Source organism: Raphanus sativus, chromosome 3 (assembly GCF_000801105.2).
Source record: "Raphanus sativus cultivar WK10039 chromosome 3, ASM80110v3, whole genome shotgun sequence".
NCBI classification, from domain to species: domain Eukaryota; kingdom Viridiplantae; phylum Streptophyta; class Magnoliopsida; order Brassicales; family Brassicaceae; genus Raphanus; species Raphanus sativus.
The window spans coordinates 7396482-7407279 of record NC_079513.1 but is presented as its reverse complement, the minus strand read 5'-3'; the positions used below and the strand labels follow the sequence as shown (position 1 = coordinate 7407279).

The window sequence follows — 10798 nt, the reverse complement described above, 5'->3', positions numbered from 1 at the left end:
GTATAGAAATACCCGAAATAATTTTATACCTATATATCTCTATACCCGAAAATCCAAAATATCTGATCCGAACTCGAAGTATATCGCCAGCGTTTTGAGTAATGGAATGTGAAAAAAGCCCATTTCGTATTGGGTCATAAATGAGTAATTCATTCAGACTTTATTCATATCAATCAACAAAATATCTCTAAAATTATGAGTGTGTGAATATTAAATCACGTAATCACCCAGTAATAATTAATAAAATGTGCCGGCAAAGAAAAAGTTGGTAACGATTACAATAGAGGAATGATTGATTCGTTTGGTCGTGTATGTTGAATAATCTGTGAATCAGAATTTTCAAAAATAAGGAGTGTTGCCAGCACTGACCAAGTCAGTGCGAGTGGCTGCTACAGTTGGATAGACATCAATTATATATTTATGTCGTCCGACTGTCATTGTCAGCTAATTTATTGCCCATGTAGAGATTTAAAGACCTCTCTCTACGTCTTCTCTTGATCTCAGGTACTCCGAGGATGGATTTCTTCAATTCAAACAGAGAGAACAAGTATGGGAAAAGAGCAGGTCAGTTTTCTTTCTTTCTTAGTTTAGATCAGATGTCTGGCAACAAACACTCAAGTGTTAGTGTGTGTCCAGGATTGTTCGGTCAGAAAAGTGCTAGCAAGAGCAACCCCTCAAGCCCTCCTCATCCCACAGAGGCTCTATCATCTCCGCCAGTGACTCATTTCGGCATAAAAAGATCAGAGTCAGAGTATGCCTTCCCAGTCTCTGATGACCACACCACTCACTGGAAACAACAACAGCATGCTTCTGAACGTGTCCCTAATTCCCGCCATCGTCCTCCTATCTACAGACACAGCACGGTACTACTACTAATACATTACTGTTTAATGTGTTCGAGTTACACTTTTCTTTCACTTGTCATGGTTTGATCCTTTGTCTTAAAACTCCAGCCCGATCGTCCAAGAGATAATGGTAAAGAACGAGGGGAGGACATGTCTTATGACCCTGATGCTGACGTGACCCCAAGGAGCAACCCTTCTATGAGCCCCTTTCGCTCTGCAAGAACCCGCACAGTTCTCACTCGTTTATGCTCTCTTTTGCATTTTTCCCTATATGAGAAACAACTGAAACTAAAACGTTTGGGGGTTGTCTGGTCTGTGCTTTGCAGCCTGATCGCCGTAGGAGGTCTATGGACTTTAGCAGAGAGCTCTACGAGAGAATGTATGAGGCAAAGGCCAATGTGAGCCCCTTTCACCCCTCCAGAAGCCGCTCTCCAGCTCCCTACAACACGGTACTGATCCGGAATCTCGTGTGTTTATCATTCCTCTTCTTCCCACTCAGAACCAAACTTAGTCGTTGTTCTCTTCGTTATTGCAGCATGATCGAGGGAGAGACTACAGCAGAGAGAGGTACGGGGCAGAGGGCCATGTTACTTCACGGAAGAGCGCTCCTTCAAGTCCATTTCATCCCTCCCAAAGCCCTCCACACACAAGAACAATGGTGGTTACACCAAACTCTTTTAAATCCATTGTTAATTAAACTCAATTCTCTGATTTTTTCTCTTCTTGCAGCCTGTGAGATACTACAGAGGGAAAGATGATTTTGAGGGGATGTACGAGGCGGATGGAGAAGATGTTACACCTCGTGGCAGCCCACCCATGAGTCCTGTTCATGGAGCCACAAGCCGGTCTCCACCACCACCATTCTACTCTTCCAGTGACGACGAAGACAACAATTCCACCTACCTCTTTCCAGAGATTGCCCCTGGACATCGTTCCAGGAGAGTCTCAGGAAGCAGCACGGTGCGACTTTACTCTTGAACATATGTTGATTTAGGTGTATGAAATAAAACGTGATTTCTTTATCTTGTGCAGCCGGTTCACTACAACTACGGATACCAGATCACTGCATCTGAAACCTACGAGCAAGATAGACAGTTTGAGACGCCCGATCTGCCTGACGAGTCTGAAAGCTTCACTATGCGGGAGATCACCAAAATGCGAGGAATTGATAGAAGCTACGAGGCAAGCATGGAAGAAAAACAGTTTGTGATCTCTGAGGCATACGTCTCCGTAGCCAGTTACAAGGTGCGTGAGAGTGTCTCCACCACGCTCCAGACAATTCTGGACAAACAAGGAGATATCGCCTCCTCCTCAAAGCTTCAATCCAGCTCAACAAGGTCGTTTTACCTCGAATCCCTAGCCACAGCAGTGATGGAGTTGAAATCGACGGCACTGAGAGATCTGACGAAGTACCGTGTAGCCGAGATCGAGGCAGTGGTGAAGGACATGGATTTAGTCAAAATCGACGTGTCTTGGCTCAAAACAGCAGTCAAAGAACTGGTTGAGGCGGTGGAGTGTTTTGGACGGTACGACGCGGCTAAGATGGAGAAAGAGGAGTGCAATAGGGGTATGAGAGAGGGGAAGGAAGAGATGGAGGAGCTGAGGGAGGAGTTGAGGAGGAGGGAGAAAGAAACGAAGGAGTGCAGAGAGAGGGTGACGGAGATGGCAGGTAGGCTGGGGAAGCTAGAGATGAAGGATTTGAGGGTGACAAAGAATCTGGAGCTGTTCAAGAGCAAGGTCCATAAATTTGATGGCGAATATGTCCTTGCAGAGGTCTAAAATTCGAATGTTCTTTCTACATCCTACGGGCAATTTTACTAAATTGAAGTTATTATTAAAAGTTCGGTGTTATGTTTTTGAAGTCGTAGAGCATAAAATAGAGTCGGTTTCAGAGGGCGAAAAGTCGATCCGCCCGAACTGGGATCGAAGTGAGCTTATCTCTCACTTGGGTTGTCGAAACAAAATAAAACAAAAAGGGCTAACCCGTTAATCAAAGTTATATCTTTGATCATATTTCTTTGCTAAACCATTTCCAATACATTTCTATTTTTATCTATATATTTTTTAATTAGAAAAAGCTCTATTATAGAAGTAAATTTATTCCAATATATTTTTATAATAAAATTCTTCTATTTTTGGTGGAAAATATAAAGAATTGATAGTATCTTTAAATATAGAGAAAAAAGTAGAATTTTTATATATTTTCTCCGAAAATTAAAGAACTTTGTCATAAAGTCATAAATTAGAGCAAAATCACATCTATGATTGAGATTCCTATTTCATAGGAAAATATAAAGATACACATTTGAGATATTCTTAGAAGTCACAACACATATGTCTTTGTTTTTTTTTTTTTTGTTAATTACAAAATATGACACTTTAGCCAAAGAAACAGACACTTCAACAAGAAAAATCACTTCTTACTGTTAATTAAAAAAAGATAAATATATCTTTTTAACTAAATAATATATTTTTTACTGTTCATTTTCTAAAAAGATAAACATGCCCTTTAACTAAATAATATATACTAGATCTTGACCCGCCCTTTTAAAGGGCGGGTATGTTTCCTTTGATAAATTTATTTTTGTAACAAATGTGTTTCAACATACAATATATATCAAGTGTTTTAATGATTTTGGTTAGGAATTGTTTTTAGATTTATGTTCGTTTTCATCTATACAAAATGTTAGTATTGTGAAATAATAATTTTTATTGGAAACTAAATTAAAAATTAAACTTAAAATTATTTTCAGTAAAATTAATTTGTACATTTACTTTTAAAATTATACAAAAGTCTAAATGAATTGTAATATTATTTAGATTAATAATGGCTATTGATATGATCCACTATATTCTTTTTTTTTTGAACAACTGAAAATACTCATTAAACCAAAAGGAGGAGTTTAGCCCGTGGGCCGAATTACATCAAGAGAAGATCTAGAAATACTCGAGAAGGCTTTAAGGGCCTGTTTAGCAAGCAGATCAGCCTCTTTGTTTTCTGAACGAGGAATAAACTTTAAAGAAAAAGATGCAAACGACGAGGAAGCAAAAGCGATGTCTTGAAAAACACCGTACGCTTCCCTTATCGGCGAGTTGCTGTTGATCGCTCTGGTGAGCTTTTGGCAGTCGGATAGGAAGGTTATGTTGGAGATTCCCATCGCTAGTGTGCTGGAGATTCCCTGTTTGAGCGCTAGGGTTTCAGCCACCAGGGAGGAGGAGACGTTTTCGATTACCCTCGATCCCGATCGAGTAGCAAAGGGGTGGAGGTCCCCTAAGGTCCACGCGACCCCAGATCTAGAAGTAGAGGCGTCCCAGGCTGCATCGATCCAACACTGCGTCGAGGGTTGGCTCCGATTCGATTGAAGCGGGGCGATGTGATTGCCTGTAGGCTTGGAGACCGTTGATTGCGAGTTTGGTTGGGCCTGACTCCATTCCCTAGCGAAAGATAAGCTCTTTGTGGCTGTATCAGTAGCTGGCGTAGAAATATTTTCAAAGATCAACCTGTTCCTTGCCATCCAGAGGTACCAGAGCACCCACGGGAGGATAGGGTCCTTGATTTCTGTAGGCGGGAGACATATACTCTTCCTGAAGAGAACTAGAGTCTGCTGGAAGGAGGAGTCGTCAGCTATGTGAATCTGTCGGAGTAGTGGTATCAGGCGCCAAACTTGTTGTGCGAAAGGGCAGCGGAAGAACAAATGCATTAGGGTCTCCGGCGCTTTGCAGTGAGGGCAAAGGACTTCTGCTCCAATTCCTCGAGTCTGTAAGTTTTCCCCAATCGGTAACGCTCCTTGTAGTATTGACCAGAGGAAGACTCTGAGTTTTGGTGATGTCTTAGTTGACCAAACGTCTGTGATCCAATCGAAATCCAGGTTATCTCCTGCTCCGGTTGTCAGTTGGGGTCTTTTGAAAACCCGTGAGGACGTAGCAGAGTTGTAACCTGATTTGGTGGAGTATAGTCCTGACTCTGAAGGATGCCAGATATAAATATCTGCCGCTCCTGTAGTGCTTGGCTTGAGGCATTGAATCTATTGGCTAAAATCCGGTAAGATCTCTGCTATTCTTCTGCTGTTCCATTGTAGATCATCAGTTAGGAGATCAGACACTCTGAGGTCTAGGTTAGCTTCATGAATAGGTCCCATTGGCTGCATCTTTTCTCCTGGATTTATCCAAGAGTCTTTCCAAATCTTGGTGTCTTGACCGTTTCCAATTGCCTTTCCCAGGTGTTGCTGCAGTAGGTCTCGTCCATGAAGGATGCTCCGCCATCCATGAGAGCAACCCGAAGGTAACTGCACGTCTAGAAAGCTTTTTTTGTGACAATATTTCCCTTTGAGTACTCGGGCTAGTAGGCAATTAGGAGCAGTAAGGATTCTCCAAGCTAGTTTAGCTAGGAGGGCCTGGTTGAAAACTTGAATATCTCTAAGTCCTAGACCTCCTACTGCCTTTGGTTTAGTCAATTTGTCCCAAGAGACCCAGCACAATTTCTTTGTTCCATCTGCTTTATCCCACCAGAAACGTGTGAGTGCTGATTGAATCCTCTTACACAGGCTTGCAGAGAGCTGGAAGCAGGACATAGTGTATGTGGGGATGGCTGTTAGGACAGCTTTGAGCATGGTTAGCTTCCCGGCTCTGGAGAGGAAACGCGAGGACCAGCTGGATGCTCGCTGCCTTATCCGGTCTACTATTGAGGTAAACAGATCTTTCTTCCTCCTTCCAAAATGTTCTGGTAGCCCTAGGTATTTTCCCACTCCACCTTCCTTTGAAATCCCGAGTATTGCCTTAGCTTTATCTTTCTTTTCTTGTGGAGTATTTTTGGAGAATGTTATAGAGGATTTTTGAATATTAACCTTTTGACCAGAGACCTGTTCATATGCTTGCAGGATGCGCTTGAGTGCTAGGCAGCTATCCTCAGAGGAGTTGCAGAACATCATCGTATCGTCTGCAAACAACAGGTGGTTGACTCTGGGGCTTTCTCTAGCCACTCGAACTCCTCTGAGAGATCCATCACGTTCTGCCTTCCTGCATAGGCCTGACAGAACCTCTCCACAGAGGATAAACAAGTAGGGCGAGATGGGGTCTCCTTGTCTGATGCCACGGTGAGGTTTTACTTTCCCATACACTGCATCATTGACTAGATAGGAGTAGGAGACCGAAGTTATACACTGCATTATCCAGTTGATCCATCTGTCATGAAATCCTAGTCGTTTGAGAACTTGTTCCACAAAATCCCATTCTACCCTGTCATACGCCTCTGACATATCCATTTTAACTGCCATTGCGCATTGTTGTTGAGCTTGAGAGTTTTTTAGGTAGTGTAGAACTTCGTGAGTAATTAACACATTGTCGGATATTGATCTTCCAGGTATAAAGGCTGATTGGTTCTCTGATATGATGGAGCTCAGGACCGGTTTGAGGCGAAGGGAAAGGAGTTTGGAGATCACCTTATAATAGACATTGCAGAGCGCTATGGGCCGGTAATCATCAACTCTCTTTGCACCCTGTTTCTTTGATATCAGCCTAATATATGTTTCGTGTAGAGTGGCAGGCAGGATCCCTGACGAGAGGAAGTCTTGGATTTCCTTTATTACTGATGAGCCGATGACCTCCCAATTGGTGTGGAAGAAGCTTGCTGAAAAGCCATCCGGGCCTGGGGCTTTGTCAGCATGGATAGCGAAGAGAGCTTCTTTGATTTCCTGGGCCGAGGGGTCTTTGATGAGATGCTCGTTCCAGGCTTGAGATACACACGGATTTAGAGCTTCCAAGACTATTGAGTTGTCACTGTTTTGGTTTGCTGTGAACAGCTTGTCATAGTAAGAGCAGATGAGCGTCGAGATCTGCTCTTCCTCGTAATAAGGTACTCCACTTTCACTTTCCAGTACTTGTAGTCTATTTCGAGCCTTTCTTGCCTTTGTTACAACATGGAAATACCCCGAGTTTGAATCTCCTAATGCTAGCCAAAGTTGACGACTACGTTGCTTCCACTATGCCTCCTCTGCATTATACGCCTTCAGAAGTGCTTGATTTAACTCTTGTATTCTTGGTTCATCAGGTTGTTGAGTTGACATTTGGGAGTCCAGCTCATCTCGTAGATCTTCTATCGTTTTCCTGCTGTTTTGGTAGAAGAGCTTGCTCCATTTACAGATGGCCTTCCTACAGAGGGACAGGCGTGCTTCCACTCCAAGGTAGGAGCAACTTCTTCATATCTCAGAGATAAGTTCTTTGACCTCCATGTTATCTTTCAATCGTCTGTCGTACCTGAAGATGTTGTGACCTTTCTTTGTCTTTGTGTTCAGGTAAGAGATAACCGGGCGATGATCCGAGCCTTCATAACGTAGGTACTGCACTCGTGCTGAGGGGAATTGTTCTGACCATTCTGGGTTACTGAGAGATCTGTCTAATCTGCACTGGACCAAGTGTATACCTCTCTTGCCTCGCCAAGAAAAGGAGTACCCTGAGTGTTTGAGATCGAAGAGGTCATTTGCTGATAGGAAAGTTCTGAATGAACCAAAGGAGCCTTCTGCTCTTTCTGGGCCCCCTTTCTTCTCGCTATTCTCGGTAAGTTCGTTGAAATCTCCCGTAAGAAACCAGGGTTCTTGGGGAGAGATCTGTAGAGCTGCTAGGGTAGGCCAGAAAGTATTTCTTTTGGATTGATCCGGTTCACCATAGACAAAGGTTGCGTGGAAAGACTTCCCTTTAGATACGATGACTGTGTCAATGAAGTTATGAGAAGACTGTTTGATAGTTAGGTCAATGTCTTTCTTCCAACTAAGGAACAAGCCCCCTCCTCCGGGGCTGTGTGGGGAAACAAAGAAATTGTTTTCTTCAGTGAGCCAGTTTAGTTCTGATTTAACCTTTTCATCTGTGTTTTTGGTTTCCATCAGGAAAGTAATGTTAGGAGCGTTGCGCTTATGGAGCTCCTTCAGACGCTGGACTGTGGTGGGGTTTTCCAGCCCACAACAGTTCCAGCTAAGGATGACTAAGGAGCCGGAGGAAACGGAGCCCGAAAATCCGAACTCCTTTTCGTGATTGCCGGGATTAACTGGGTGGGAGGCCTAGAGGTTCCAGTTGATGGTTCTGTCTCTCCATTTCCTTGCTTTTTGGGTTTCTTTGTTTTGTCTCTGGACTGGTTATTGCTTGGAGAGATGCGACCCCTTCCTGGTGAGTTGTTGAGCACTGAGAGATTTCTCTTTTTTTGAGCTAGCTCCTCTTAGGATCCCATGTGTAACAATCGTGGATTTTATCTTTGCAGGTCTGCCTCTTTTCTTTAGTTGTGGGAGGTCTCCCCTTGGTGTGAAGACCTCTGTTGCTTTTTGGCCCCATTCTGGTTCTGTAGTGGTCTCCTGTTGGAGGCTGATGAGAGCTGAGGGATCAGGGAATGGGAGAACTTGGAAAGAGTTATCTTCGTATGGAGGTGGAGTTGCTGGGTTACTGTTAGAAAACTGAGGTAGAGGTCCCACTGCGCTTTGTTTTTATCGCTGCTGCAATGATAGCATCTGCCGCTTCCTCCGTTTCTCCTCGTGCATCTCCATTGAGGACTCGTTGTCTCCTTGCCGCTGCCTCCTTAGGGTCAGAGCAGCTAAGGTACTGCCTCGTGACTTCATGTAATTCTTCCATGACTTCTTCTCTAGAAGGGATCACTGCTGTAGTTCGTATTATGTTTTGCAGCTCTGGAAGGGGAAAAATTTGAGTCTCGAGGGCAGCTGGAGGACCCTCTATTGGGAGGGAGTCCTTTCGTGTAGGAGGCTGAACTTGTCTCCAGTGCTTTTCTTTTGGAGGGAACAGAGCTCTACCCTGTGAGCGAGGCCGAGTGACAGAATCTCGATGATGGTTAAATTGGGGGGAGGTGAAAGAGGTCTGCTTCTCCACCTCTTGAGTTCTTGCTCCGCTGAGTGCAGTGTTTGGTTTTGCTACCTCCCAAATTCTTGCGGGGGGAGGGTTCCTTGTCTGCTTCGTGCTTATGCGCTCTCCAAAGCTATTTCCATGTCTGTCAACTCTAGCTTGGAAAGGTTCTCCCTCTCTTGAATTTTTCTCCACATAGCTGTTACTATATGGGAGGTTAATCTCCCGTTCTTGGAGTCTGTAGCTAGGATCCTGTCTGACTCTATGAGAGGGTGATCGTCTGACAGGTTCTTCCTCTTGTCTCTGTAGATCCTTCCCATTGTTGGAGTCAGCCAGCAGGATCTCGTCCCTGAACAAAACGCAGTCCTTCTTCAAGTGAGAGAGGGAGTTGCAGAAGGAGCAATGGTTTTCTAACCTTTCGTAGTCCAGGTAAACCCAACTCTCCTCTCCTGACTCGAATTCGATGATAGCCTTCTTTGTTAGAGGTTTCAGACCGTCAAGAAGGATTTTAACTCTGGCTGTTGTTTTTGTAAGTTCATGGTTTAGGACTGTTCCCAGCTCCTTACCAATGTCGTAGAGCATGTCCTCATGCCAGAAATGGAGAGGAAGCCCTTTGATGCGGATCCAGAAAGGTATTTGTGAGGGGAAGGATGCAGAGATGACCGGTTCCCAACGTTGGATTATCACCATCCAGTAGGCGTAGTGGTAGGGCCTGTTAGCCAGGACTCCTTGGAGGTCTTCTTCGCTTTCAAATCTGAAGAGGAAGCATCCGTTGCCTAGATCTGACCCGGAAGTTCTTCCCTGTAGGCGCCACTTGCGAGGTAGAGCTGGAATGAGAGCCCACATTTTTTGTTCTTGCGGGTTTGTGACTCTTCCTATCAGCGTAAGTGCGTTTTCCTTGATGAGGGCTGAGTTGTCTACACATGGGGCTTTTATACGTATGACACCATGTTCGTTCCTTTCCACCAGGTGAGACTTTCCTTTTTCTTCTCTTGAGAAGCGACGAGCCATTGGTGATGGTTGTTGTGTGGAGCTTGAGAGACTTGTAGAAGAAGTAAACCGATTTCTGGGTGGAAGTAAGAGGGGATCCAATTCAAAACGAGATGGATGAAGGCTTCAAAGTTGCAGATCTGAGACTTTGGTAGAGCTGAAGTTTGAAACCGAGAAGAGAAACGTCTTGGAGGGTGCTAGTTCTAGTAAAAGAATAGGGCTTCCAAACTAGAACTGTTGAGGGCCCGTTGGTTCCTTTCCAGTTTCGGTAACCTGCTTGAGTTGTCGCTTTCTTCCTATTGACCGTTGATGCTAGTTGCGCTTCTTGCCTTGAGAGATGTGCCTGGGAGAGTTCTTTCTCACCGAGACAGCCCCTAATTAAGCGTTTACAAACTGCTCATGATCCACTATATTCATAATCAAGCTTTTAAATGGATACTGAAAAATATAATATATTCAAAATGTCTAATACCCATTGTGAGAACTCCTACAAATCTAGATTTTGACCCGCGCTTAAAAGTGGCGGGTATATTTTTGGTTAGAAAACTTATTTTACGTAATAAAATTATGATTTTTGATATATTATATATTTTAACTTTTTATGAACTTTATCTTAAGTTTACTTATATGACTTTTGTTATTTTAAATATGACTAAATTTTTGAAGTCTCTAAATAATTTAACCCGTAATATGATTTTATTGATTTAACCCGAAGTTAAACTTATTTTACACTGATTTTTTTCTAATTTAAATAAAAATATTTTATATTTTCAACTTTCTCTGTATTGAAAAATTCATTTGTGAGTTTCAGAAAAAATTTATATATTTTATTAATTTAAGTTTATGTGATTTAGTTTTTATTTTAAATGGAACTGTTTTTTTAAAGAGGTGAGATAATTTAAATCCGTATTATGATTTTGTTGATTTAATCATTTGTTATTTCAATTTTTTTGAGGTTTCATTTAATAAATACTTTCAAATAATTAATAATGTGAAAAAAATTGGAAAGATATGGTGCAAATATTTAGGAAACAAAATTTTCAAAAAAGGTAAGAATTAAATTATATTAAATACTTTTTCATGTAATTGCAAAATAATAATTTTTGAGTGGTTGCAAATACTGCTGG

The 10798-nt window shown here is 42.7% G+C and overlaps 2 protein-coding genes across 3 annotated transcripts; one reads left to right on the top strand and one right to left on the bottom strand.

Annotated features, from left to right (window-relative positions):
- Window positions 1–362: 362 nt before the first annotated feature.
- Window positions 363–2685, top strand: LOC108831586 (uncharacterized). Of its 2 annotated transcripts, none has more exons than XM_057005620.1 (7): window positions 363–564; window positions 637–863; window positions 954–1076; window positions 1172–1294; window positions 1381–1503; window positions 1575–1805; window positions 1905–2685. In XM_057005620.1, the coding sequence occupies exons 1-7, from the start codon at window positions 516–518 to the stop codon at window positions 2622–2624; spliced, it is 1596 nt and encodes a 531-aa protein (XP_056861600.1). In that variant the 5' UTR covers window positions 363–515; the 3' UTR covers window positions 2625–2685. The 2 variants fall into 2 exon arrangements, with proteins under 2 accessions (XP_056861600.1, XP_018460611.2); XM_018605109.2 differs by having other exon boundaries at window positions 371–564; window positions 1878–2685.
- A 1063-nt stretch (window positions 2686–3748) lies between these two features.
- Window positions 3749–4546, bottom strand: LOC108831588 (uncharacterized). Its single transcript, XM_018605111.1, has one exon. The coding sequence runs from the start codon at window positions 4544–4546 to the stop codon at window positions 3749–3751; it is 798 nt and encodes a 265-aa protein (XP_018460613.1).
- Between the last annotated feature and the right edge of the window lie 6252 nt (window positions 4547–10798).

What these genes read in the sequence shown, in the direction of transcription:
- LOC108831586 (XM_018605109.2), top strand. Translation starts at nt 516, where the DNA reads ATGGATTTCTTCAATTCAAACAGAGAGAACAAGTATGGGAAAAGAGCA. An exon ending in CTATCTACAGACACAGCACG is followed by an intron (nt 864 to 953) that starts GTACTACTACTA and finishes TTAAAACTCCAG; the next exon opens with CCCGATCGTCCAAGAGATAA. An exon ending in GCTCTGCAAGAACCCGCACA is followed by an intron (nt 1,077 to 1,171) that starts GTTCTCACTCGT and finishes TGTGCTTTGCAG; the next exon opens with CCTGATCGCCGTAGGAGGTC.
- LOC108831588 (XM_018605111.1), bottom strand. Translation starts at nt 4,546, where the DNA reads ATGCATTTGTTCTTCCGCTGCCCTTTCGCACAACAAGTTTGGCGCCTG.